Below are 24418 nucleotides of genomic sequence, written 5' to 3' on the forward strand. Positions count from 1 at the left end.
ATGTCAGAAGGAAACTTCACCACAATTATTGAATTTGTTTTGCTTGGATTCACAGATAACAAGAGTCTGCAGTTTATTCTCTTCATATTGTTCTTACTTATTTACTTGTTGACCCTGGTGGGGAACATTGGCATGGTAACATTAATCAGGGTTGACTCCAGGCTCCACACTCCCATGTATTTTTTCCTCTGCAGCCTGTCACTTTTGGATATTGGTTATTCCACTGTAATTGCTCCCAGGACACTGATGACCTTCTTAGCAGAAAGCAAAACCATTTCCTTCACTGGCTGTGCCCTGCAGTTTTTCTTCTTCTGCATTGCTGTATCCTGTGAGTGCTGCCTGCTGGGTGTGATGGCATATGACCGCTTCATAGCTATCTGCAACCCACTGTTGTATACTGCTCTCATGTCCAGGAAGCTCTGTTATTTGCTTGTGGCTGGTTCCTATGTAACAGGTTGTGTGAATGCAGTGGTCCACACTTCCCTTATATTTAATTTGTCCTTTTGTCGTTCCAACATCATCAACCACTTCTTCTGTGATGAGCCCCCGATCCTAAAGCTGTCCTGCTCGGACACAACAGTCATTGATATTTTTCATTTCGCCTTCTCAGCAGCACTTATATTGGTAACTATATTGGCCATTTCCATCTCTTACACATACATACTTATTGCCATCCTTCGGATCAGGTCAGCTGAGGGCAGACATAAAGCCTTCTCCACCTGTGCCTCCCACCTTACGGCTGTCACCATATTCTATGCAACAGGAGCTTTCATGTACTTAAGGCCCAGTTCAAAGTATTCAGTGGAGCAAGACAAAATCATCTCTGTCTTTTACACCCTTGCAATACCTATGCTGAATCCACTCATCTACAGTCTGAGAAACAAGGAGGTAAAAGAGGCTTTCAAAAGGCTGGTTGGAGGAAAGGTGGTCTCTAGGTAAATTCCTACTGAATTGTGAGCTGAATGGAGAGGGGCAACTTCTGTTAGAAACTAATTAAAGATGAATAGTAGAAAGTAAAAGAAATTCCCAGGCTGTATGTCCTCAGGTGATTATGCTGAGATGTCACACAGAGTATTTTAATTTATGCCTTTGAGGAATTTGGTCACTAGGTGGTGGCAAAACAACTATAAAATGAGCATTTCTCTCTACATCCCTTATTCTAGGGTTCTAGGATCGACACTGATCATCTTCAGAAGCAAGGTTTCTTATAATACATTTCCTAGCCAGATATAATCCAAAATTCCTGTTAACTGTTAGGATATAGTTCCATTTCACCTTAAAAGGGTCAGGCATGATTGTTGTGTATTACATGCCTGTTTACTCCAAGCACTGTCTCCTGGGAACTTCTGTTGTACATAGCTTTTGTATTCTGGTTGTTTTTCCTGGACACAGAGGCAAGCCATCATGTTTTTCCTTTGTTCTGAACTACATTGAATAAAGCTGTAAATATGCTCTCCTGTCTGCATCTTTCATTACGGAGACTCTGCTCAAAGGGTGTGCATGGGTCTTGGAATGTCTCTGAGGCTCGTGTCGCTAATTGACTGATGCTGTTCCACAGGAGACCGGTGATCGTCCGGAGACAACTGGGGGCCTGCCTGATGCCTCCGTCTCTCTGGCAGTATCCCAACAATAGGTTTCGGGCCCAGATTCACGGCACTTACAGGAGAGTAAGACTGCTGATGCCTGCTGAGATTCTGGCAGCAATAGCAACAGAGGTATATGGAAAAGCGAGGCTTTTCTGTGCCGTGGAAGCAAGCTACGTCTGATTTACGACGTGCTAAAGATAAGGAGCCCTTGAAGGGAATAAGGCTCACGGCTGAAGTAAAGAGCTGGGATGGATCTTTTACAAGCCTCCGTTGGGGCTCTGTGCCCAAAGCTTAATGACCACAATTATCAGACCTGGGCAAGGTACTGTGAGGGCCAGATGAGAAGGCTTGGTCTGTGGCACACTGTTTCTGAGTTTCTGAGGACCCCCCTGTGCCTCTGACAGATGAATGGGTGGCACAAGATTTAAGAGCCATGGGAGTGATTTTGCTCTCAGTAGCTCCTGAAGAGTTAATCACCCTGGCTGGCAAGGCCAGCTCGCATGAGATGTGGGAAGGGCTTCCGGCCTGTCATCCCTGACAAGAGGCTGAGTCTGTGTTGCTTTACTTCAAAAAGCTGCACAGGAAGCATTTGGAGCCAGGGGAAGACCTTGGAGCCCACGTTTTGCATTTGCAGCATCTCAGAAAGGAATTGACTCATAGAGGTTTTAATATGCCTGAATCTCTGTTTGCAATCCTTATCCTGGTCTCCCTGGATGAGAGCTATCATGCTGTGGCAAGCCAGCTGGCAACTCTTCCTGCGCAGGACCTCACTGCTACAAAAGTTTTGGCGACCTTGCAAAACGAATATGATAGGAGGAATGCAGCTGAACCAGCTTGTGTGCTTCAGGGGGAGCAGTGTGGGACAGCATTCCAGCTTCCAGGGGGAGCCAAGGCATTGGCAGCTGTGAAGTCCTGGAAATGTGGAAACCAAGGTCATATTCAGAGATATTGCCCAAAGGCTGGAGCTAAACAAAAGAAGAAGCCTGCAGGTGGCCAGAAGCAGAAGGGGGGTGGGAAACCCAGGCCAGTGAAAAACAAGGCTTTGTTTGCTGGCAATGCTTCTCCAAAAGTCAAAGGCAGATTTATTGTGGATTCTGGAGCGACAAGGCACATAACGAAGGATCGTCACCTGTTTATTTCCTTCATGCCTCAAAATGGGGAGATCCAACAGGCTGATGGAAAGACGTTGAGAGTTGCAGGAGTCGGGACAGTGAAACTGGCAAGTCTGCACACAACCATCAGCAAAATACTTTTTGTTCCAGATTCTGCAGACAATTTCCTCAGCGTCCCACAGCTGACTGGGCAGGGCTTTGAGATTTCCTTCAAGAAGAGCGTCTGTGCCATCAGGAAGGGCAAAGAGGACATTTTGCATGCGAAGTTTGTAGATGGCTTGTTCTTGATAACTTATGATGACAATGCTGTTGATGTGTCTAATGTTGAATCTTGTTGTGTTGCACAAACTAACAAAGTTCTTCATGCAGGATGTATTCATGAGGCGCACCGAAAATTTGGTCACATGTCTTGGCAGGCACTGGCCAAGATGCCTGGGTTGGTTCAGGGTTTGAACATTAAGCCCTGTAAGTTTCAAATTAAATGTGTATCTTGTGCAGAAAACAAGGTGAAGGTTGATCTGAAAGGCAAAGTGTCTAGCAGACAGGCTTCCAAACCCTATCAGCTAGTCCACGCAGACCTGGTTGGTCCACTTGCGCCCTCTTTGGGTGGAGCAAGGTACTTCATGGCTTTAATTGATTCTTTTTCCAGGTACATTCATGTGTTTATGCTCCAGCAGAAGTCAGAAGCATTCCCTAAGTTCAAGGCGTTCTGTGCTTGGTTGGAGAATGCTCACAATAGGAGACTTCCGGGTTAGCGCGAAAGGTTAATGGCGGATTCCCTCCGAGCTCCGGAGGGAATCGGCTCTGTGGAAGACGGGTCTTGCCACGGCGGCAACGCGGGGACCCTCAGAAACCACAGGCGCTGAAGCCTGTGGACTTGGTGACTCGGCGGGCACCATTTGCGCCCTCCCCGACCCGCGAAGAAGCCTTTTTAAAGGCTTCGGAGTGGTGGACGGAGAGTGGCGTGGTGCTGAGAGTAGACCGCTTCTTCTACGGAGCGAAGCCGCAAGCCATGGCCAGAGAGCGCTGACTTCTTTCTTTGAACATTTGGACTTTAAAAGTAACAACCCGTGAGTAGTACAGAAATTGGAACTAAAAATCTTTTTCTTTGAATTCGGCACGATCGGGGGAGGTGCAAAAAGGAAGTCCGTCTCCCCCTCCTGTAGACAAATTAAAGCAAGAATTGACAACTAAGGTTGAGAGAACATCCTTCTCTTTACGGGACAAAAGCTACTAATTCCACGATTTGGCAATATAACTAACTTTGCTGGAGGATAAGAACTGATTTTAAGAGCTGAAGTGCAACCCCCCGGGACCCGGGAGTGATCCGTGAGAGAGCCTGCTGAGGAGATATAAAGAGTTTGACAGCTGTCAAATTAGCTGTCAAAGTTGGAAAGGAAAAATTTTGGTTTTTGTTATCTTTGCTGGTTATTTTTGTTAAAATCTGACTTTAAACTGTGGAAAGTAAAGAAGAATAGATATTAAGTAACTAGAATCCCTCTAGAGGGGGTTCTGAGACATTACAATGGCTGCAGGTGGAAAAATACAAGCTGAGCTGGATAGAATGTTTTTTCTCTTGGGAAAGTTGCAAGGTCAGAGTGAAGTCCTGGCTACAAATGCTACAACTTTGAATTTAAAAGTAAACAAACTTGCTGAATGTGTCAAGGACGTGACTCAAGGGAGACAATGCTGGACTATCTGGATTACAACAACATCATAATGATGGGAGATATGAATGGGGTCGTATCAACTAACATGGACAAGTCACAAAGTCAAAATGTTACAAAAGACGGCAGACTACCTAAAACCTTTTTTGAAATGACAGACAATATGGATTTGATTGACATCTGGAGGACAAAGAACCCACTAGGAAGAGAGGGAACATTCTTTTCTGAAGCCCAACTGACCTGGACAAGAATCGACCAAATATGGATTTCTAGAGGCCTGGCACCTAAGGTCAGAAAAGTGGAAATCTGCCCAAAGACCTGTTCCGACCATAATGCAGTAAAGATGGATATGACACTACTACCAACTGGATCCTTTAGATGGAAGATGAATGACAATTTGTTCAGAGATCAGGAAATTACCAAGAAGGCCCAAAAAGTTTTGAAGGATTACTTTGAGATAAATATGAATACTACGGTGGAAAAAAGAATCGTCTGGGACGCAAGCAAAGCTGTAATGAGGGGATTCTTGATACAACAGAATGCAGTAAAGAAAAGAACACAAAATGAGAAAAAAGATAAGATCTTGGATAAAATAAAAGAATTAGAGAAGAAATTAAGAGTGAATCCGAAGTCACAGCCAACTCTGAGAGAAATTAAACTTTATCAAACACAATATTCTAAACTGATAAATCAGGAAATTGAATGGAAGGTTAAATTAATGAAACAAAAAACGTTTGAGTCGGCGAATAAATGTGGAAAACTGCTAGCTTGGCAGTTGAAGAGAAGACAAAGATTAAATACGGTTACCAACTTAGAGGTTGATGGAAAAAACATTCAGAATCCAGTGGACATTAGAAAGTGTTTCCAGAGATACTTCAAAAAACTATACACCCAAGGGCCGCAAGACGAAGTCGAGATTAAACAATTTTTGGTAAAAAATGGACTATCTAAATTGTCACAAGAAAATAGGACAATCCTGAATTCTAAAATAACACGACAGGAGATTGAACAAGCCATTCAGAACATGCAACTCGGCAAATCTCCAGGGCCAGATGGGCTGACTTCCAAGTACTATAAGACATTAAAAGACTATTTGATACAACCTTTGATGGAGGTCAGCAATGAAATTATGGAGGGGAAGAGGGCACCGGAGTCGTGGAAGGAAGCGTTCATCACATTAATACCAAAGTCGGAAGCTGAAAAGACACAACTTAAGAACTATCGTCCCATCTCCCTTCTAAATGTGGATTACAAAATATTTGCAGACATTTTGGCAAGTAGATTTAAAAAAGTTTTAAATGAAGTAATTCATAAGGACCAGGCTGGCTTTCTCCCAGGTAGACATCTGTTTGCTAATACAAGGAACATTATTGACATTTTGGAACTTTTGCAAACAGATATAAATACAAAAGCAGTTTTAATTTTTATAGATGCGGAGAAGGCCTTTGACAATATCTCCTGGAAATTTATGATGGGAAATTTAAAAGAGATGGGAGTGGGACGGGGTTTTGAGAATGGGATTGAGGCGATATATTCAGAACAGAAAGCTAAATTGATAGTTAACAATGTGGTTACAGAAGAGTTCAAAATTGAAAAAGGGACACGACAAGGTTGCCCTATCTCCCCTTTGTTATTCATTTCGGTTCTGGAAGTGCTATTGAACATGATTAGAGGGGATCGGTTGGTGGAAGGAATTCAGGTCGGACAGAAACAATACAAATTAAAAGCCTTTGCAGATGACCTGGTTTTGACCCTGCAGAAGCCAGAGCCTAGTACGAAAAGAGTATTACAACTGATTAATGACTTTGGTCGGGTGGCTGGGTTTAAATTAAATAAACAGAAAACTAAGGTCTTGGGGAAAAATTTGACTGATACAGAGTCAGAACGGTTTCAGAATGAGACGGAACTTAATGTGGTTAAGAAAGTAAAATACCTAGGGGTAAACATAACAGCAAAAAATCTAAGTCTATTTAAGGACAATTATGAAAAATGTTGGACAGAAATTAAGAGAGACTTAGACAGTTGGTCAAAATTGAAACTTTCTTTGTTAGGCCGAATTGCTGCTATCAAGATGAATGTATTGCCAAGGATGTTGTTTTTATTTCAAACACTTCAGGTTTTGGACAAAAAGGAGTGCTTTCAGAAGTGGCAGAGAGATATTTCTAAGTTTGTCTGGCAGGGCAAAAAGCCCAGAATTAAGTTTAAGATACTAACTGACGCAAAACAAAGAGGGGGCTTTGCCCTGCCAGACTTAAAGCTGTATTATGAAGCCGCAGCGTTCTGCTGGCTAAAAGACTGGCTACTTCTTGAAGACACTGATGTGTTAGATCTGGAAGGGTTTAATAATACTTTTGGATGGCATGCATATTTATGGTATGACAAGGTTAAAGCAAATAAGGCCTTCAAGAATCATATTGTCAGAAAATCACTGTTTAATGTCTGGACAAAATATAAAGACTTGTTGGAAAATAAAACACCAAGGTGGCTTTCACCTCTGGAAGCTAAGGCCCGAAAAAGACCCAATATGGAGGCTAAATGGCCAAAATATTGGGAAATACTAGAAAAGGATGGAGATAATTGGAAATTGCAGAGTTTGGAGAAAATGAAAGACAAAGTGCGAGATTGGTTACACTACGCTCAGATTAAAGAAGTTTTTAAAAATGATAAGAAACTAGGGTTCCAGGTGGAGAAATCGAAACTAGAAACAGAATTGTTAGAACCTAAGATTAAGGTACTTTCAAGGATGTATAACTTGCTGTTGAAATGGAATACACAAGATGAAACGGTTAAATCGGCTATGATAAGGTGGGCACAGGACATTGGGTATAACATCATGTTTGAGGACTGGGAAAGGTTGTGGAGTAATGGATTGAAATTTACTGCATGTAACGCTTTGAAAGAAAATGTAATGAAAATGATTTATAGATGGTATATGACCCCAGTCAAACTTGCAAAAATTTACCACCTGTCTGATAATAAGTGTTGGAAATGTAAAGAGTGTGAGGGAACGTTCTTCCACCTCTGGTGGACTTGCCCTAAAGTGAAGGCGTTCTGGGAAATGATTTATAATGAATTGAAAAAGGTATTTAAATATACCTTCACTAAGAAACCAGAGGCTTTCCTTTTGGGTATTGTCGGCCAAGGGGTGGAAAAGAAGGACCAGACATTTTTTATGTATGCAACAACAGCAGCAAGGATACTTCTCGCAAAACACTGGAAAACTCAAGATCTACCCACACTGGAAGAATGGCAGATGCAACTGATAGACTACATGGAACTGGCTGAAATGACCGGCAGAATTCGTGACCTGGGAGAAGAGAGGATTGAGGAGGATTGGAAGAAATTTAAGAATTATTTACAAAAACATTGTAATTTGAGCGAATGCTAAATAAGATGCTAGACTAAAATAACTGAGCACCACTAAACTTAGAAGTTTTGTTTTTTTAAGAAAATAAGTAAGACTGTGAAAATTTAACTCCTTTTGAGAATTATAAGATTATGAAACATAGAAGGGATATAAGAATCTAAATAAGATGATAAATTGCTGACAAAATGTTATAACGATGAAAGTGGGAGCGGGAGATGTGAGGAAGTCCAAAGAAAATGTGAAACTATGTTAAGACAAATGTTATATTGTTTATTATGTTTATTTTTATTGTAAAACCCAATAAATTGCTTTAAAAAAAAAAAAAAAGGACGTGACTCAAGAAACCTATGCAGCTGAACAGGAAGAGATATGTGCTGTTTCAGAGGAGTGAGAAGGAGGAGCTGAAATGCCGCAGACGACAAAGGAGAACCAGAGGCCTGTTAAGATAGATGCCAAGAAAAACAAGATCTGGATGATGAGAGCTTGGTTTGAATTAGAGAATGAAGAATGGAGGGATCTCCCTATGGGGAGATCTGAAGACCTGTGGATTACAAATCTGATCAAGGCGAAAGTTGGAGCTTTTGGGACATTTGAGATATTTGGACTTGAAAGCAACAAGAAACAAGATTTGGGCTCCACTTTTGAATATGGAGGTCTGGTTGGAAGAAGCATAGACCCTATCGGGACAGAGCTTCTCCGAGACCTGATGTCTAATATAAAGGACTACCAAAAAAACCGGCAGAGAGGGACTGAGAGAGATTTGAGGGCCTCGGACGTGAGATCTCCAGGCTGAGAGTTGATGGACTGATGGACATTTTTTGAGGATCGAAACCGGGAAAGGGGGGGGGTGAGAGTTTTGGAATCCAAAGGGTGCATAATTATATGTTGTGGGGTTTTTTTTGTTATTTTGTTTTGCAATTATTATAAAAATTGGGAAATTCGTGGAAGGGAACTTGGGTCGACCTTAGAAAAAGGTGTAAAGAATGAGTATTGTTGTTTAAATTGAGGTCTATAAGTTAAAATTGGTTAATTAAGATGAATTAAGTATAATAATAATAAGGTAATAGCTAGGGACAAGAACTTGCTGAGCTAACTATTGGAATTGGAATACAAGAAGGGGAGGTGTGGGGAAGTCAGGGAAAGATGTTAAGAAAATAAGGTTTGAAACTATACCTGTTATTTGTGTTGTGTTTGTTTGTGTTTTTGTGTCTGTCTAAAATTTGTGAAACTTTAATAAAAATGTTTTTTTTTAAAAAAAAAAAGAGAATGCTCACAATAAATGCATTGGCTGTTTATTTTCTGATCAAGGCGGTGAATTCACTTCTGTCAGGGCCTCAGGAACAGAGGCACAGGGGAGAGAGGAAATGGAGAGCGAAGGGGAAGAATCGGAGAGCAGCGTAGGGGGGTATAGCAGTGACCCGAGTGATTCCATGAGCTTATCCAGCGAATCAGAAGATTCCCAGAAGGAGGTGCCGATGGTCAGGGCAAGGGGGGCCAGCGGGGACTCCAAAAGCAGCAGCTGGAGATCAGGACCAGCTTCCCCACCAGAGCGTAGTGGGGGGGAAGGTTCCCATATGTCAGGGCCAGCGTCGCCTCCCGAAGGGAGAGAAGAGGAGTCGGGACTGACCACGCCCCTATCGGAGAGTGGGGGAACGGAGGGAAGGTCAGGTCCAGCTAGCCTCCCCGAAGGGGGAAGCAGTGACAGGAGCAGTGTAACAGTCAGGAGGAAGGTGGCCGGTTGGGCGTGCGCGCCAAGTTCAAATGTACAGGCGCGCGGGACAGCAGAAAGCCCGGATTGGGAACCAGGTCCTAAAGCCCGCCGGAGGCAGGGGGAAGACTCAGGGGACTCAGCGTCAGAAGAGTCTAGGAAGGGCGAGACCCCAACTGACAGGCGGACCCAGAGGAGGAAAGAGCAGAGGAAGAGGTGGAGCAAGGCTAGAGTCTTAAACTGGTGTCTGGGGGGAGGAGACTCAGACGGAGCTTCAGCGGTCTAGAGTTTCAGACGTAGAGCTGCACGCTGCGGCTGTGAAAACGAAAATGAACTTCAATAAAGACTTTTGTATATAACAACGGAGTGGCGTTGGTCCTTTGTGAGCTGGGACCTAGGGCAGCTCTGACAACTTCTCATCAGTTTGAGGCTTTCCTGACTGAGAAGGGAATCCAGCACGACCTCTCAAGTCCTAGATCTCCATGGGAGAATGGACTTTGCGAGCGGGCAAACTAGACTTTGCTGCAAGGCCTAAAAACCTTGTTGCATGATGCCAGTCTCCCTGAGAAATATTGGGCTGAAGCTCTATTGTGTTTCCTTTATTCCGATAACAGGAGACTGTCATCACCTATTGATTGTACTCCCTATGAGAATATGTTAGGTAAGAAACCTTACGTCAAGCATATGAGAATCTTTGGTTCTGACATGTGGGTACACACCCCACAGAGCAGCAAGCTTGGGAAGCGTGGGGCACATGGTTTGCTCATGGGGTACGAAAAAGGTGCATACAGGATATTCATGACTGACTCTCAGTCCATTAGGTTCACAAAAGTTCATAAATCCAATCCTGTAAATTCATTCATTATTGCAGAGTCCATATCATCATCATCATTATGGGCAACAAATGGTGACCAACAATATAGGATGCTATTCCTATGACACTGCTCTGATTAACAATCCTCAGACTTCCATCAATTATAGTTCAGAAATTTTGGGGTATGGGATGGAGAGAGGTGGATACTTGATCAGAGTCTGGGCACCAGCTTCAGTGGGTAAGTAATATGATGAGGCAACGCTATCATGCCAATCAATGATCTACATGGTGCAGTGCCTGGACTTGAATAAATGTCACATTTCCTACAACAGACAGTGCCAATGGTCCTCTTATATTTCAGATAAGGGTCAACCCATGTTGACCACTCAAACGCCATTGAACAGGGAGCAGCAACCAATCCTCACTTTCACGTCAGTGTGTGATGAGCATGTTTTCAAAAGCATGTGATTCTCACTTTACATTTTGAGTATTACTCAGCAAACTGTGCACGCCTAAGAGCTTATCCTTTTAAAAACCATACTACTACAATAGAGTGCACTGCTTGTTCCAGGTGTGCAGGATCCATTTCCTTTATTGCAATTGGATCTGGGGGAAAGCTGCCTTGCTCACTTTTATTGACCTTTTCTTAGCCTTTGATACCATTGATGGTGATATTTAGTGACTTCTAGATTAGATTAATGCAATGAACTATATACGAGGCTGCCCTTGAAGATGACTTAGAAACTTGACTTGGCTCAAAATGCAGAAGCCAGGCTACTGGCTGGGGTTCGACTGAGATAACATATAACCTCTGTTTCAAAAAAAAGTTACATTGGTTTGTTTCCAGGCCCAATTCAAGGGGCTCGTGTTACTTTTTAGCCCCCAAATATCTGAACATCAGCATCCTACAGACCTTCTTGGGTGTTGAAATCAGCAGAGGAGGCTCTATTGGCAGTTCCACCTGCCTAAAAATGTCAAGTGACAGTGACCCAGGAGAGAGAAATTTCTTTGGCAGCCCCTAAGTTGTGGAATCCCCTCCTCACAGAGATGCATCTGTCTTCATCACTCACAGCTTTCAGTGAAAACTAAAGAAGCACATCTTAACATGTGCTTTCAGGGCAAACCCTCTTCCGGTTACTGTAATCTGTTTCAAATGTTTCAAATTCTGGTTTTTAGATTGTAAGCCCCTTTCAGTCCTGCTGGTCCCAATGACTTTGTTGGTATTGGTAACTGGTGTTATTGTTAATAGCTTTGGGAATATGCAACAAACTGACAGTACCCTAAAACAAGATAGAGGAAAGTAACTAGTGAAGATTCCTACTGAATTGTGGGCTGAATGGAGAGGGGAAACTTCTGTTAGAAACTAATTAAAGATGAATATTAGAAAGTAAAAGAAATTCCCAGGATGTATGTCCTCGGGTGATTATGCAGAGAGTATTTTAATTCATGCCCTTCGGGAAATTGGTTTCAAGGTGATACCCAAACAACTATAAAATGAGCATTTTTCTGAACATGCCTTATTCTGGACTCTAGGATCGACATTGGTCATCTTCACAAGTAAGGTTCCTTATAATACATTTCCTAGCCAGATATACTCACAAAGTTCTTGTCAATTCTCCCTCCACCAGCAGCAGTCAAATTTATCAACAGTGCATTTCTCTGGAAACAAATTTATTATCTGGAACTTCTTTGGGCTTCCTGTTCATTTCTTTCGGTTTGTAGGTTGACACACATTATGATGCTGCATGAAATCTCTCCTGCATGTTACCTGTGATCGAAACGTATCTCCAGAAATGCAGATTCAAATTGATTGGCTAAGAAGTTTATTTCTCTAGTGTTTTCATTGGGCTTCACAGCCACCTTCCACCCATACAGGGTAAAAAAAGATTACATTTAACAGCCACACAGGAGGAAAGCTGTCTTCCATTTGCTCATAAACATGTCTGTTGAACTGAGGTGATAAAGAGAGAATGCAAAAATAATGTAACTGAGTGGTTTCTTAAATTCAATTTCATTTTCCCCCTTTTTGGTTGAACCCAACTGCAGTGCCAGATAAAAAAAATTAAGCAAATAAACTGCTTATCTGATGTTTTTAAATTTCCATTTCTGAATTTCTTTTTACAATCACACACAACTTGCAGGAAAGATCTCATGGAGCATCATAACCTCTCCAACTTCTATGAAACTAAGCCAAAATAAATTCCATATTATTTTATTTTATTTTTTGCTCCCAGAGAATTGAGCTGTTCATAGATATCATCTGGCTGTCAAAAATAAAATATCCCAAACACTCTGAGAATAAATCAAGCTAGGATGTTGACCTGTGAAGAGGACAGATGTCATTCCTAAAGCCCCAAAGTAAGGTTTACTGATAGAATGGCTAATTTTATAGTTGTGAGGTTGCTGCAGAAGATAAAAATGAATTCCTCTGCAGTATGTTGGTGTCCTTCATTTGCGCACAAACCTGTTTGTTGGATCACTGCTGAAGTTACTGTAACGAAGCAAGAACACCCTCCTCTCAATGCTTAGATAATGAGGTGTGTCTCTTAAATTCAGTCTGATTTTTTTTCCTGTGGGTTGAATCTGGCAACCATGCCAGATGAAAATAATAAACCAAACCATTGCTCAGGCAAAACCTTATGTACTCCAGAGCAAAACACTATTCTTTGAGACATCAGCCTCTCAAATTAATGGGAAGATACACTTTCTGCAGGAATCCCAATTTACATACAGAACCCTTGGGGCAAGAACCAGAGAAGAATTCAGGAGTGCTCATATCTTCTTTTTGACAAAATTAGGAGTTTCTGAAGCTTATATCTAGGATGTTTTGATCGGAGGAGGAAAACTTAAGCATCTTGTTGACATTCCTCTCCAGTGGCATAGTGTGTGGAGGGCCACAGGGGCAGTTGCCCTGGGTGCAAAATTGTTAGAGGTGCAAAATATCATCACCCTGTGCTGCTTCAATACAGCTGTGCACTTCCATCGCTGGGCTCCCTTGAAAATGGCTTCCCCATGTGAAAAAGGAAGTGACCTCTCCCAACAATGGAATGACTCTTATTTTCTTATCTCTATGGCTGTGATCTTCTGAGTGATGCCGATGCTGTCAGGCAGCTGAATGTGCATGCATACTCTGTCCATTTCCATTTCTCCCCCCCCCCCCCCGCATCCCCATGTTGCCCCGGGTACTGGCAACTCATGCTACACCACCATTCCTTGCCACTTAAATGTTAGTGTGGAGCTAATACTATTTCAGCTTTTCTCTCATATTTTTATTTACACAGGAGAATACAACTTGTGACAATGTCAGAAGGAAACTTCACCACAATTACTGAATTTATTTTGCTGGGATTCACAGATAATCAGAGTCTGCAGTTTATTCTCTTCATATTATTCTTAATGATTTACTTGGTGATTCTGCTGGGGAACATCGGCATGGTAACATTAATCAGGATTGACTCCCGCCTCCATACTCCCATGTATTTTTTCCTCAGCAACCTGTCACTCTTGGATATTGGTTATTCCAGTGTCATTGCTCCCAGGACACTGATGACCTTTGTGGCAGAAAGCAAAACTATTTCCTTCACTGGCTGTGCCCTGCAGTTTTTCTTCTTTTGCATTGCTGTATCCTGTGAGTGCTGCCTGCTGGGTGTGATGGCATATGACCGCTTCATTGCTATCTGCAACCCACTGCTGTATACTGCTATCATGTCCAGAAAACTCTGTAATCTGCTTGTGGCTGGCTCCTATTTAACAGGTTGTGTGAATGCAATTGTCCAGACTTCCATTATATTTAATTTGTCCTTTTGTCGTTCCAACATCATCAACCACTTCTTCTGTGATGTGCCCCCGATCCTAAAGCTGTCCTGCTCGGACACAACAGTCATTGATATTATTCATTTCATCTTCGCAACAGCAATTGTATTGGTAACGATATTAGCCATTTCCATCTCTTACACATACATACTTATTGCCATCCTTCGGATCAACTCAGCTGAGGGCAGACATAAAGCCTTCTCCACCTGTGCCTCCCACCTTACAGCTGTCACCATATTCTATGCAACAGGAGCTTTCATGTATGTCCGACCCAATTCAAAATATTCCATAGAGCAAGACAAAATCATCTCTGTCTTTTACACCCTTTTGATACCTATGTTGAATCCACTCATCTACAGTCTGAGAAACAAGGAGGTAAAAGAGGCTTTCAAAAGGCTGGTTGGAGGAAAGGTGTTCTCTCAGAGATATTAATTTTCATAATAATAAATACAATCCTATATCTTACTTCAATCTATTTGCAGAGTTGTGGTTGTTGTTGTTGTTGTTGTTGTTGCTGTCGTCATCATTATGGGCAACAAATGACGACCAACATATCTTATAGGATTCTATTCCTATGACACTGCCCCGATTAACAATTCTAAGACTGGCAACCATCATAATAATTTGGGGAGGGGGGAGAGTGGGATACTTAATCAGAGTCTAGGCTCCACCTTCAGTGGGTAGGTAATTTGCTGAGGCAACTATAACACACCAGTCAATGATCTACATGGTGCAGTGCTTGGACTTGAATAAATGTCACATTTCCTACAACAGACAGTGTCAACGGTCCTCGTATATTTCAGATAAGGGTCAACCCATGTTGACCACTCAAATTCCATTGAACAGGGAGCCACAACTAATCCTCACTTTCATGTCAGTGTGTGATGTGCATGTTTTCAAAAGCACATTGTTCCCACTTTACATTTTGAGTATTACTCAGCAAACTGTGCACACCCAAGAGGCTACCCTTTTAAAAACCAGACTACTACAGTGGAGTTCACTGCTTGTTCCATGTGTGCAGGATCAGTTTCCTTTATTGCAATGTAGTCAAGCTGTTGAATAAGTGTGGCCAACCACTTTCCCTCTTTACCAATTCCCATCTTGGCTTCTTGAAGCTAGCTGTTGGGGATTGACTTGGTGGGCCCAGGACTTCAATGATGCTTCACTGAGAGAGGGGAGAGTGTCACCTTCTTTGAAAGAGGCTGTGGTGCATCCTTAAGAAGACCTCCCTGGACCTGCAACTGCTGGATAACTATTGCCCAGTAGCTAATATCCCCTTGCCAGGCAAGGTGCTCGAAAGCGTGCTGCCAGTCTTGCTTCAGGCGTGCTTGAAGGATCCATTTCACCCTGTCGTGACATTTGTTGGAAGAGAGGTGGTGGGGGAACATATGCTCCAACATTTCTACAATGAAAATGAGGATGACCTGGGGGAAAGCGGACATTCTGGGATCATATCTGAAACTTGGACTGCTTCTGTAAATCTGGGATCATCCCTAGAAAATAGGGACACTTGGAGGGTCTGTGGGAAAGCTGCCTTGCTCACTTTTCTTGACCTTTCCTCAGCCTTTGATCCCACTGATGGTGATATCTAGTGACTTCTAGATTGTTGTTGTTGTTTAGCCATTTAGTCGTGTCTGATTTTTTGTGACCCCATGGACCAGAGCACGCCAGGCACTCCTGGATCACTGCCTTGCCGTGACGAAGGGGCTTGAATAACTCAGAGAAGCTATGAACTATGCCAAGCAGGGCACCCAAGATGGACAGGTCATAGTGGAGAGTTTTGACCAAATGTGATCCACCTGGAGGGGGAACCGGCAAGCCACTCCAGCATCCCTGCCAAGAAAACTCCATGGACAAAGACAACAGACTTCTAGATTAGATTAATGCAGTGAACTATATACGAGGCTGCCCTTGAAGATGACTTAGAAACTTGAATTGGCTCAAAATGCAGAAGCCAGGCTACTGGCTGGGGTTCGATTGAGATAACATAGAAGCCCTGTTTCAAAAAAAAGTTACATTGGTTTGTTTCCAGGCCCAATTCAAGGGGCTCGTGTTACTTTTTAGCCCCCAAATATCTGAACATCAGCATCCTACAGACCTTCTTGGGTGTTGAAATCAGCAGAGGAGGCCCTATTGGCAGTTCCACCTCCCTAAAAATGTCATGTGACAGTGACCCAGGAGAGAGCGATTTCTTTGGCAGCCCCTAAGTTGTGGAATTCCTTCCCCACAGAGATGCATCTGTCTTCATTACTCCCAACTTTCAGTGAAAACTGAAGAAGCACATCTTAACATGTGCTTTCAGGGCAAACCCTCTTCCGGTTACTATAATCTGTTTCAAATGTTTCGAATTCTGGTTTTTAGATTGTAAGCCCCTTTCAGTCCTGCTGGTCCCAATGACTTTGTTGGTATTGGTAACTGGTGTTATTGTTAATAGCTTTGGGAATATGCAACAAACTGACAGTCCTCTAAAACAAAATAGAGGAAAGTAACTAGTGAAGATTCCTACTGAATTGTGGGCTGAATGGAGAGGGGGAAGTTCTGTTAGAAACTAATTAAAGATGAATAGAAGAAAGTAAAAGAAATTCCCAGGCTATATGTTCTCAGGTGATTATGAAGAGATGTCATACAGAGTATTTTAATTCATGTGTTTCAAGAATCTGGTTTCTAGGTGATACCAAAACAACTATAAAATGAGCATTTTTCTGAACATGCCTTATTCTGGGACTCTAGGGTCGACATTGATCATCTTCACAAGTAAGGTTCCTTTTGATACATTTCCTAGCCAGATAGACTCACAAAGTTCTTGTGAATTTTACCACAGCAGTCAAATTTATCAGTAGGGCATTTATCTGGGAGCAAATTTAATGTCTGGAACGTCTTTGGGCTTCCTGTTCATTTCTTTGGGTTTGTGGGTTGACACACTTTATGATGCTGCATGAAATCTCTCCTGCATGTTGCCTGTGATCGTAAACACATCTCCAAAAATGCAGATTCAAATAGATTGACTAAGAAGTTTATTTCTCTAGTGCTTTCATTGGGCTTCACAGCCAGTTTTGACCCAAACAGGGTAAAAAAAGATTAAATTTAATAGCCACAGCATATTACATGTGCATTGAGGGAAAGTTATTTCTTGCTCAGAATATCTCTGTTTCCTACAAGTGCATATCCATTTTCTGGAGATCCTTCGAATGCTGACCACTTCTTGCTTTGCCACTGCAACAAGGGAGATCCCCATCTAGCCTTCTCAATACCCCCTAAATTAAGGTTACCCCATCCTTTCCTATTGTTTGCCCTTTAAAACAAGAATGCACTATTCAAATCTTGCACTGCCTGCAACTTGGGTCAACAGAATCTAAAAGCAAGGCAGAATTGAGTTTGTGTTCTGCAGTATGCTATTCCCCCTGGTGTCCCCATATTCATTTGTGAGGCTACTGTGGCAAATAAAGAAGTAAATTTCCCTGCAGGAGGAAAGCTGTCTTCCATTTGCTCATAAACATGTCTGTTGGACTGAGATGATAAAGAGAAGATGCAAAAATACTGTAACTGAGTGTTAACTCGCTCCCGTCAATGCCCAGATATGGCAATGTATTTCTTAAATTCAGTTTGATTTTTCCCCTTTTTGGTTGACTCCAATGGCAGTGCCAGATAAAAACAATTAAGCAAATAAACTGCTTATCTGATGTTTTTAAATTTCCATTTCTGAATTTCTTATTGCAATCACACAGAACTTGCAGGAAAAATCTCATGCAGCATCATAAGAAGTCAACTTCCCCAACTTCTATGAAACTAAGCCAAAATAAATTCCAGATTTTGTTTTTTTGCTCCCAGATAATTGAGCTGTTCATAGATTTTATCTGGCTGTCAAAAATAAAATATCCCAAACACTCTGAGATTAAATCAAGGTAGGAGGCTGACCTGTGAAGAGGACAGATCTCATTCCTAAAGCACCAAAGTAAGGCTTATTGATAGAATGGCTAATTTTACAGTTGTGAGGTTGCTGCAGAAGATAAAAAATGAATTCCTCTGCAGTATGTTGCTGTCCTTCATTTGCACATAAACCTGTTTGCTGGATCAGTGCTAAAAGAGATAGAATTCAGAGATACTGTAAGGAAGCAAGAACACCCTCCCCTCAATGCACAGATAATGAGGTGTGTCTCTTAAATTCAGTGTGTGGTTTTTTTCCTGTGGTTGAAGCTGGCAACCATGCCAGATGAAAATAATAAAATACTTCATTCTTTGAGACATCAGCCTCTCAAATTAATGGGAAGATACACTTTCTGCAGGAATCCCAATTTACATACAGAACCCTTGGAGCAAGAGCCAGAGAAGAATCCTGGAATGCCCATATCTTCTTTTTGACAAGCATTAGGAGTTTCTGAAGCTGATATCTAGGGTGTTTTGATGGGAGGAGGAAAAGTTAAGCATCTCGTTGACATTCCTCTCCAGCAGAAAAGTGTTTGGAGGGCCACAGGGGCGGTTGCCCAGTGTGCAATTTGTTAGAGGTGCAAAATGTCATCACCCTGTGCTGCCTCAATTCCTTCCATCGCTGGGCTCCCATGTAAACAACTTCCCCATGTGAAAAAGGAAGTGACCTCTCCAGACAATGATATGACTCTTCTTTTCTTATCTCTGTGGCTGTGATCTCCTGAGTGATGCAGATGCTGTCAGGCAGCTGAATGTGCCTGCATACTCTGTCCATTTCCATCTCTCTCTCCCCCCCCCCCCCCGCATCCCCATGTGGCCCCGGGTACTGGCAACTCATGCTACACCACCGTTCCTTCCCACTCAAATGTTAGTGTGGAGCTAATACTATTTCAACTTTTTTCTCATATTTTTATTTACACAGGAGAATACAACTTGTGACAATGTCAGAAGGAAACTTCACCACAATTACTGAATTTATTTTGCTGGGATTCACAGATAATCAGAGTCTGCAGTTTATTCTCTTCATATTATTCTTAATGATTTACTTGTTGATCCTGGTGGGGAACATTGGCATGGTAACATTAATCAGGGTTGACTCCCGCCTCCATACTCCCATGTATTTTTTTCCTCAGCAGCCTATCACTTTTGGATATTGGTTATTCCACTGTCATTGCTCCCAGGACACTGATGACCTTTGTGGCAGAAAGCAAAACTATTTCTTTCACTGGCTGTGCCCTGCAGTTTTTCTTCTTCTGCATTGCTGTATCCTGTGAGTGCTGCCTGCTGGGTGTGATGGCATATGACCGCTTCATTGCAATCTGCAACCCACTGCTGTATACAGCTATCATATCCAGAAAGCTGTGTTATTTGCTTGTGGCTGGTTCCTATCTAACAGGTTGTGTGAATGCAATTGTCCAGACTTCATTTATATTTAATTTGTCCTTCTGCAGATCCAACATCATCAACCATTTCTTCTGTGATGTGCCACCGATCCTAAAGCTCTCCTGCTCAGATACAGGTGTCACTGATATAATTCATTTCACCTTCTCAACAGCAATTGTATCAGTAACTCTCCTGACCATTCTTGTCTCTTACACATACATTCTTGTTGCTATCCTTCGTATCAACTCAGCCGAGGGCAGACGAAAAGCCTTCTCCACCTGTGCCTCCCACCTTACGGCTGTCACCGTATTCTATGGGACAGCCATTTTCATGTACTTAAGGCCCAGTTCAAAATATTCAGTGGAGCAAGACAAAATCATCTCTGTCTTTTACACCCTTGCGATACCAATGTTGAATCCACTCATCTACAGTCTGAGAAATAAGGAGGTAAAAGAGGCTTTCAAAAGGTTGATTGGGGGAAAGGTTTTTTCTCAGAGACATTAATGTTCAGAACAATAAATCCAATCCAATTCATTCATTCATTATTGCAGAGTCCATATTATTATTATATCATCATCATCATCATTATGGGCAATGTATGGCGACCAACATACTTTACAGGGTGCTTTTCCTATGACAATGCCCTGGTTAACAATCCTCCAACTTGAAACAATTATCATAGACATTTTTGGTTTGGGATGGGGAGTGGGATACTTGTTCAGAGTCTGGGTACCAGATCTTCATGGTGCATGTGTGGTGTAGTGGTTAAGAGCGGTAGGCTCATAATCTGGTAAACCGGGTTCGCGTGCCCGCTCCTCCACATGCAGCTGCTGGGTGACCTTGGGCTAGTCACACTTCTCTGAAGTCTCTCAGCCTCACTCACCTCACAGAGTGTTTGTTTTGGGGGAGGAAGGGAAAGAAGAATGATAGAGACTTCTTTGGGTAGTGATAAAGCAGGATAATAAATCCAAATCCAAACTGCAGTGCCTGGACTTGAATAAATGTCACATTTCCTACAACAGACAGTGCCAATGGTCCTCTTATATTTCAAATAGGGGTAAGCCCATGTTGACCACTCAAACTCCATTGAACAGGGAGACGCAGCCAATCCTCACTTTCACGTCAGTGTGTGATGAGCATGTTTTCAAAAGCAAGTTGTTTCCACTGCTGACTCCCACTTTACATTTTGAATATTACTCAGTAGACTGTGCACGCCCAAGAGCCTACCCTTTTAAAAACCATACTACTACAGTGGAGTGCACTGCTTGTTCCATGTGTGCAGGATCAGTTTCCTTTATTGCACTCTGAGGACGTAGTCAAGCCATTGAATAAGTGTGGCCAACCACTTTCCCTCTTGAACGTTTCCCATCTTGGCTTCTTGAAGCTAGCTGTTGGGGATTGACTGGGTGGGCCCCGGACTTGAAGGATGCTTCACTGAGAGGGGAGAGTGTCACCTTCCTTGAAAGAGGCTGTGGTGCATCCCTTCCTTAAGAAGTCCTCCCTGGACCCTGAATTGCTGGATAACTATCGCCCAGTATCTAATATCCCCGTTGGGGGCAACATGCTTGAAAGCATTCTGCCAATCTAGCTTCAGGCATGCTTGAAGGAGACAGGGTATCTGGACCCATTTCAATCTGGCTTCAGACCCTGTCTTGACATTTGTTGGAAGAGAGATGGCGGGGGAACATATGCTCCAACTTTTCTCCAATGAAAATAGGGGCGTCCTGAGGAAAAGCAGACACTCTGGGATAAAATCAGAAACTGGTATGGCTTCTTTAAATCCGGGACTGTCCCTGGAAAATAGGGACACTTGGAAGGTCTGGGGGAGTGCTGCCTCGCTCACTCTTCTTGACCTTTCCTCAGCCTTTGATACCATTGATGCATCTGTCTTCATCTCTCCCACCTTTCAGTGAAAACTGAAGATGCACATCTTAACATGTGCTTTCAGGGCCAACCCTCTTCCGGTTACTGTCATCTGTTTCAAATGTTTCGAATTCTGGTTTTTAGATTGTAAGCCCCTTTCAGTCCTGCTGGTCCCAATGACTTTGTTGGTATTGGTAACTGGTTATAGCTTTGGGAATATGCAACAAACTGACAGTACCCTAAAACAAGATAGAGGAAAGTAACTAGCGGAGATTCCTACTGAATTGTGGGCTGAATGGCGAGGGGAAACATCTGTTAGAAACTAGTTAAAGATGAATAGTAGAAAGTAAAAGAAATTCCCAGGCTGTATGTCCTAGGTGATTATGCAGAGATGTCATACAGAGTAATTTAATTTATGCCTTTAAGGAATTTGGTCACTAGGTGGTAGCAAAACAATTATAAAATGAGCATTTTTCTGAACATGCCTTATTCTGGGACTCTAAGATCGACACTGATTATCTTCACAAGTAAGGTTCCATATGATACATTTCCTACCAGATATACTCACAAAGTTCTTGTTAATTCTCCCCCCAACCCCAGTAAACAGTGCATTTTTCTGGAAGTAAATTTATTTTCTGGAACTTCTTCGGGTTTTCTGTTCATTTATTTGGTTTTGAGGGTTGGCACACTTTATGATGCTGCCTGAGATCTCTCCTGCATTTTGCCTTTGATCGTAAACACATCTCCAAAAATGCAGATTCAAATTGATTGGCTAAGAAATTTATTTCGCTAGTGTTTTCATCTGGCTTCACAGTCAGCTTCAACCCCAAAGAGGTAAAAACAGATTAAATTTAATAGCCACAGCATATTGCATGTGCATTGAGGGAAGGTTATTTCTAATTCATTCGTTATCTTCTGCAGCAACCTCACAACTATAAATTAGCCATTCCATCAATAAGCCTTACTTTGGGGCTTTAGGAATGACATCTGTCCTCTTCACAGGTAAGGCTCCTAGCTTGCTATATTCTCCGTGAGCTTGGGATATTTTATTCTTGGAAGCCAGATGATATCTATAAACAGCTCAATTCTCTGGAAGCAAAAAAAAAAAAAAAATGGATTTTATTTTCGTTTATTTTCACAGAAGTTGGGGAGGTTGACTTCTTATGACGCTGCACAAGATCTTTCCTGTAAGTTGTGTGTGATTGCAATAAGAAATCCATAAATGAAAATTTAAAATCATCAGATAAGCAGTTCATTTGCTTAATGTTTTTTATCTGGCACTGCAGTTTTATTCTTGGAAGCCAGATGATATCTATGAACAGCTCAATTCTCTGGAAACAACAACAAAAAATTGGATTTTATTTTGGTTTATTTTCACAGAAGTTGGGGAGGTTGACTTCTTATGATGCTGCACAAGATATTTCCTGCAAGTTGTGTGTGACTGTAATAAGAAATCCAGAAATAAAAATTTAAAATAATCAGAAAAGCAGTAGTCCATTCTTGTTTTAAAGGGCAAACAATAGGAAAGGATGGCGTAACCTTAACTTAGGGGGGATTGAGAAGGCTAGATGGGGGTCTCCCTTGTTGCAGTGGCATAGCAAGAAGTGGTCAGCATTTGAAGGATGTTTTAAAAATTAAAAAACAGCTATTGGGTGCACAAAATGGTGCTGGTTTCAGCGAGTAACTGATAGCACTGGTCACTAGTAATATAACAGTAGCCAGTGGGAGCCAATGGCCAGCACAAGAGCTTTCTACAAAAACTGAACGAAGGCTTGCAGAGGCTAGGTGTTGGAGGAGACATTATGTAGTACTCATCAACTACAAGGAAAATGTATGCTAGAGAAATTACACCTGTGACCACTGGTGGAGGAAGAGGAGTGCGGGCGGTGCGCCCTGCCCCCAGGATGCATGCCAGCCCCGCTGCCGCCTGCTCTCCGCCCCCCAGTGCTGGAGCATGAAGCTCCACCACTGCCTATAACATGTGCAAGAAGATGATGACACATTAGTAGATTTCCTCTGCCCACAGATTACATTTTGTCAAAAAGTGCCTGTAAATAACAATGACCACACTCTCCAACAGAGAGCCACGTCAGGTTCCAGAAATAAAGTATTTCTCTCCACCCGACGCCTTTTTAAAAATGTAATTTTGGTACACGCCATTCAGTTAGGAGTAAGTTTACCTAACTTCATTTTGGGTTTTCTTGCACTCTAATCACTTAGGCATTTTGGCCTGTGAATTGAACGGGAATTCTTCCACATAGGTTCTACATATACCCCTGATGCAGTAGTAAGGTACATCTTAGTGGGCAAACATAAAAGCCACTCCTAAATTGCCCTCAAAAGCCATCTCTATATTACTATTTGCAGATGACGTGGTACTCCGGTCTCAAACAAAAGTGGGCCTAAAAAGATTGATGAGGACACTCTCAGGATGTTGCCAAAAAGAACAGCTGGTTGTGCATTACAATAAAACCAAACTCATGGTGTTTTCAAGAAACAATAGGGCCCATAGTTGCTACATGAATAATCAACTGATTGAACAAGTTAAAGGCTGGATCTAAACATAGGGGGGATAAACACTATAAGTAAGTCAGAAATTAGATCATTATACGTAACAGAAGAAATAAATCTGTATGGAAAATCGCGTTTTCCCGCTCTTTGGCGCTGTCTGGTGTAGCATGTTTATAGCACATTCAAATCACTGTTTCTTTACTAATGTAGCTGTGTCCAAAATCTTTAAATATCTTGGTCTTGTTGGTCTTGGTCTTTCAGTCAACAGGGTCATGGGCAGCACATCAGAAATATGCAAAGAAAAAAGCTCTTCAAAGTGTCAAAATTCTGACATGCTTTTTCCATACAAAAGGTGGCAATCAAATACCTTCAGCACTTGAAGAGTTTAAAGGTAAACCCCTAGCACAGTTATTATATGGGGCTCAGATTTGGACAGGTACTCGCTTTGGGTCTACAGAAGCTGTTCAGTGCTTAGAGGCTAGTCTTCCCTCTGTTGAATTACAGATTTGGCATAGAATATTTAATGATTGGCTTTGGCTCAATTAAACCCCCATCAATCTACTACCTCTAGTATTGCAAGACCGTCATGAGTGTGCCTGGACTAAATTGTCATCCAAAAGCTTTATTCCTCTGGTTTATCGATACAACAGTTATTAACATTGGGCTTCAT

The 24418-nt window shown here is 42.1% G+C and overlaps 3 protein-coding genes across 3 annotated transcripts; all 3 read left to right on the plus strand.

Annotated features, from left to right (window-relative positions):
* Positions 1-939, plus strand: LOC308471391 (olfactory receptor 5AR1-like; the record flags this gene model as incomplete). Its single annotated transcript, XM_080995367.1, has 1 exon — positions 1-939. One exon carries the CDS (start codon positions 1-3, stop codon positions 937-939), a length of 939 nt encoding a protein of 312 aa, XP_080851493.1.
* A 12615-nt stretch (positions 940-13554) lies between these two features.
* Positions 13555-14499, plus strand: LOC308463638 (olfactory receptor 5AR1-like; the record flags this gene model as incomplete). Its single annotated transcript, XM_080982236.1, has 1 exon — positions 13555-14499. The coding sequence occupies one exon, from the start codon at positions 13555-13557 to the stop codon at positions 14497-14499; it is 945 nt and encodes a 314-aa protein (XP_080838362.1).
* A 4433-nt stretch (positions 14500-18932) lies between these two features.
* On the plus strand, positions 18933-19878 carry LOC308471325 (olfactory receptor 5AR1-like; the record flags this gene model as incomplete). The annotated part of the gene is given in 2 exon segments (XM_080995248.1): positions 18933-19112; positions 19114-19878. Coding segments are annotated over 2 exon segments (945 nt in total).
* Positions 19879-24418: the final 4540 nt, after the last annotated feature.

Source organism: Podarcis pityusensis (genome assembly GCF_964106645.2).
Source record: "Podarcis pityusensis genome assembly, chromosome: 1".
Taxonomy (NCBI): Eukaryota; Metazoa; Chordata; class Lepidosauria; order Squamata; family Lacertidae; genus Podarcis; species Podarcis pityusensis.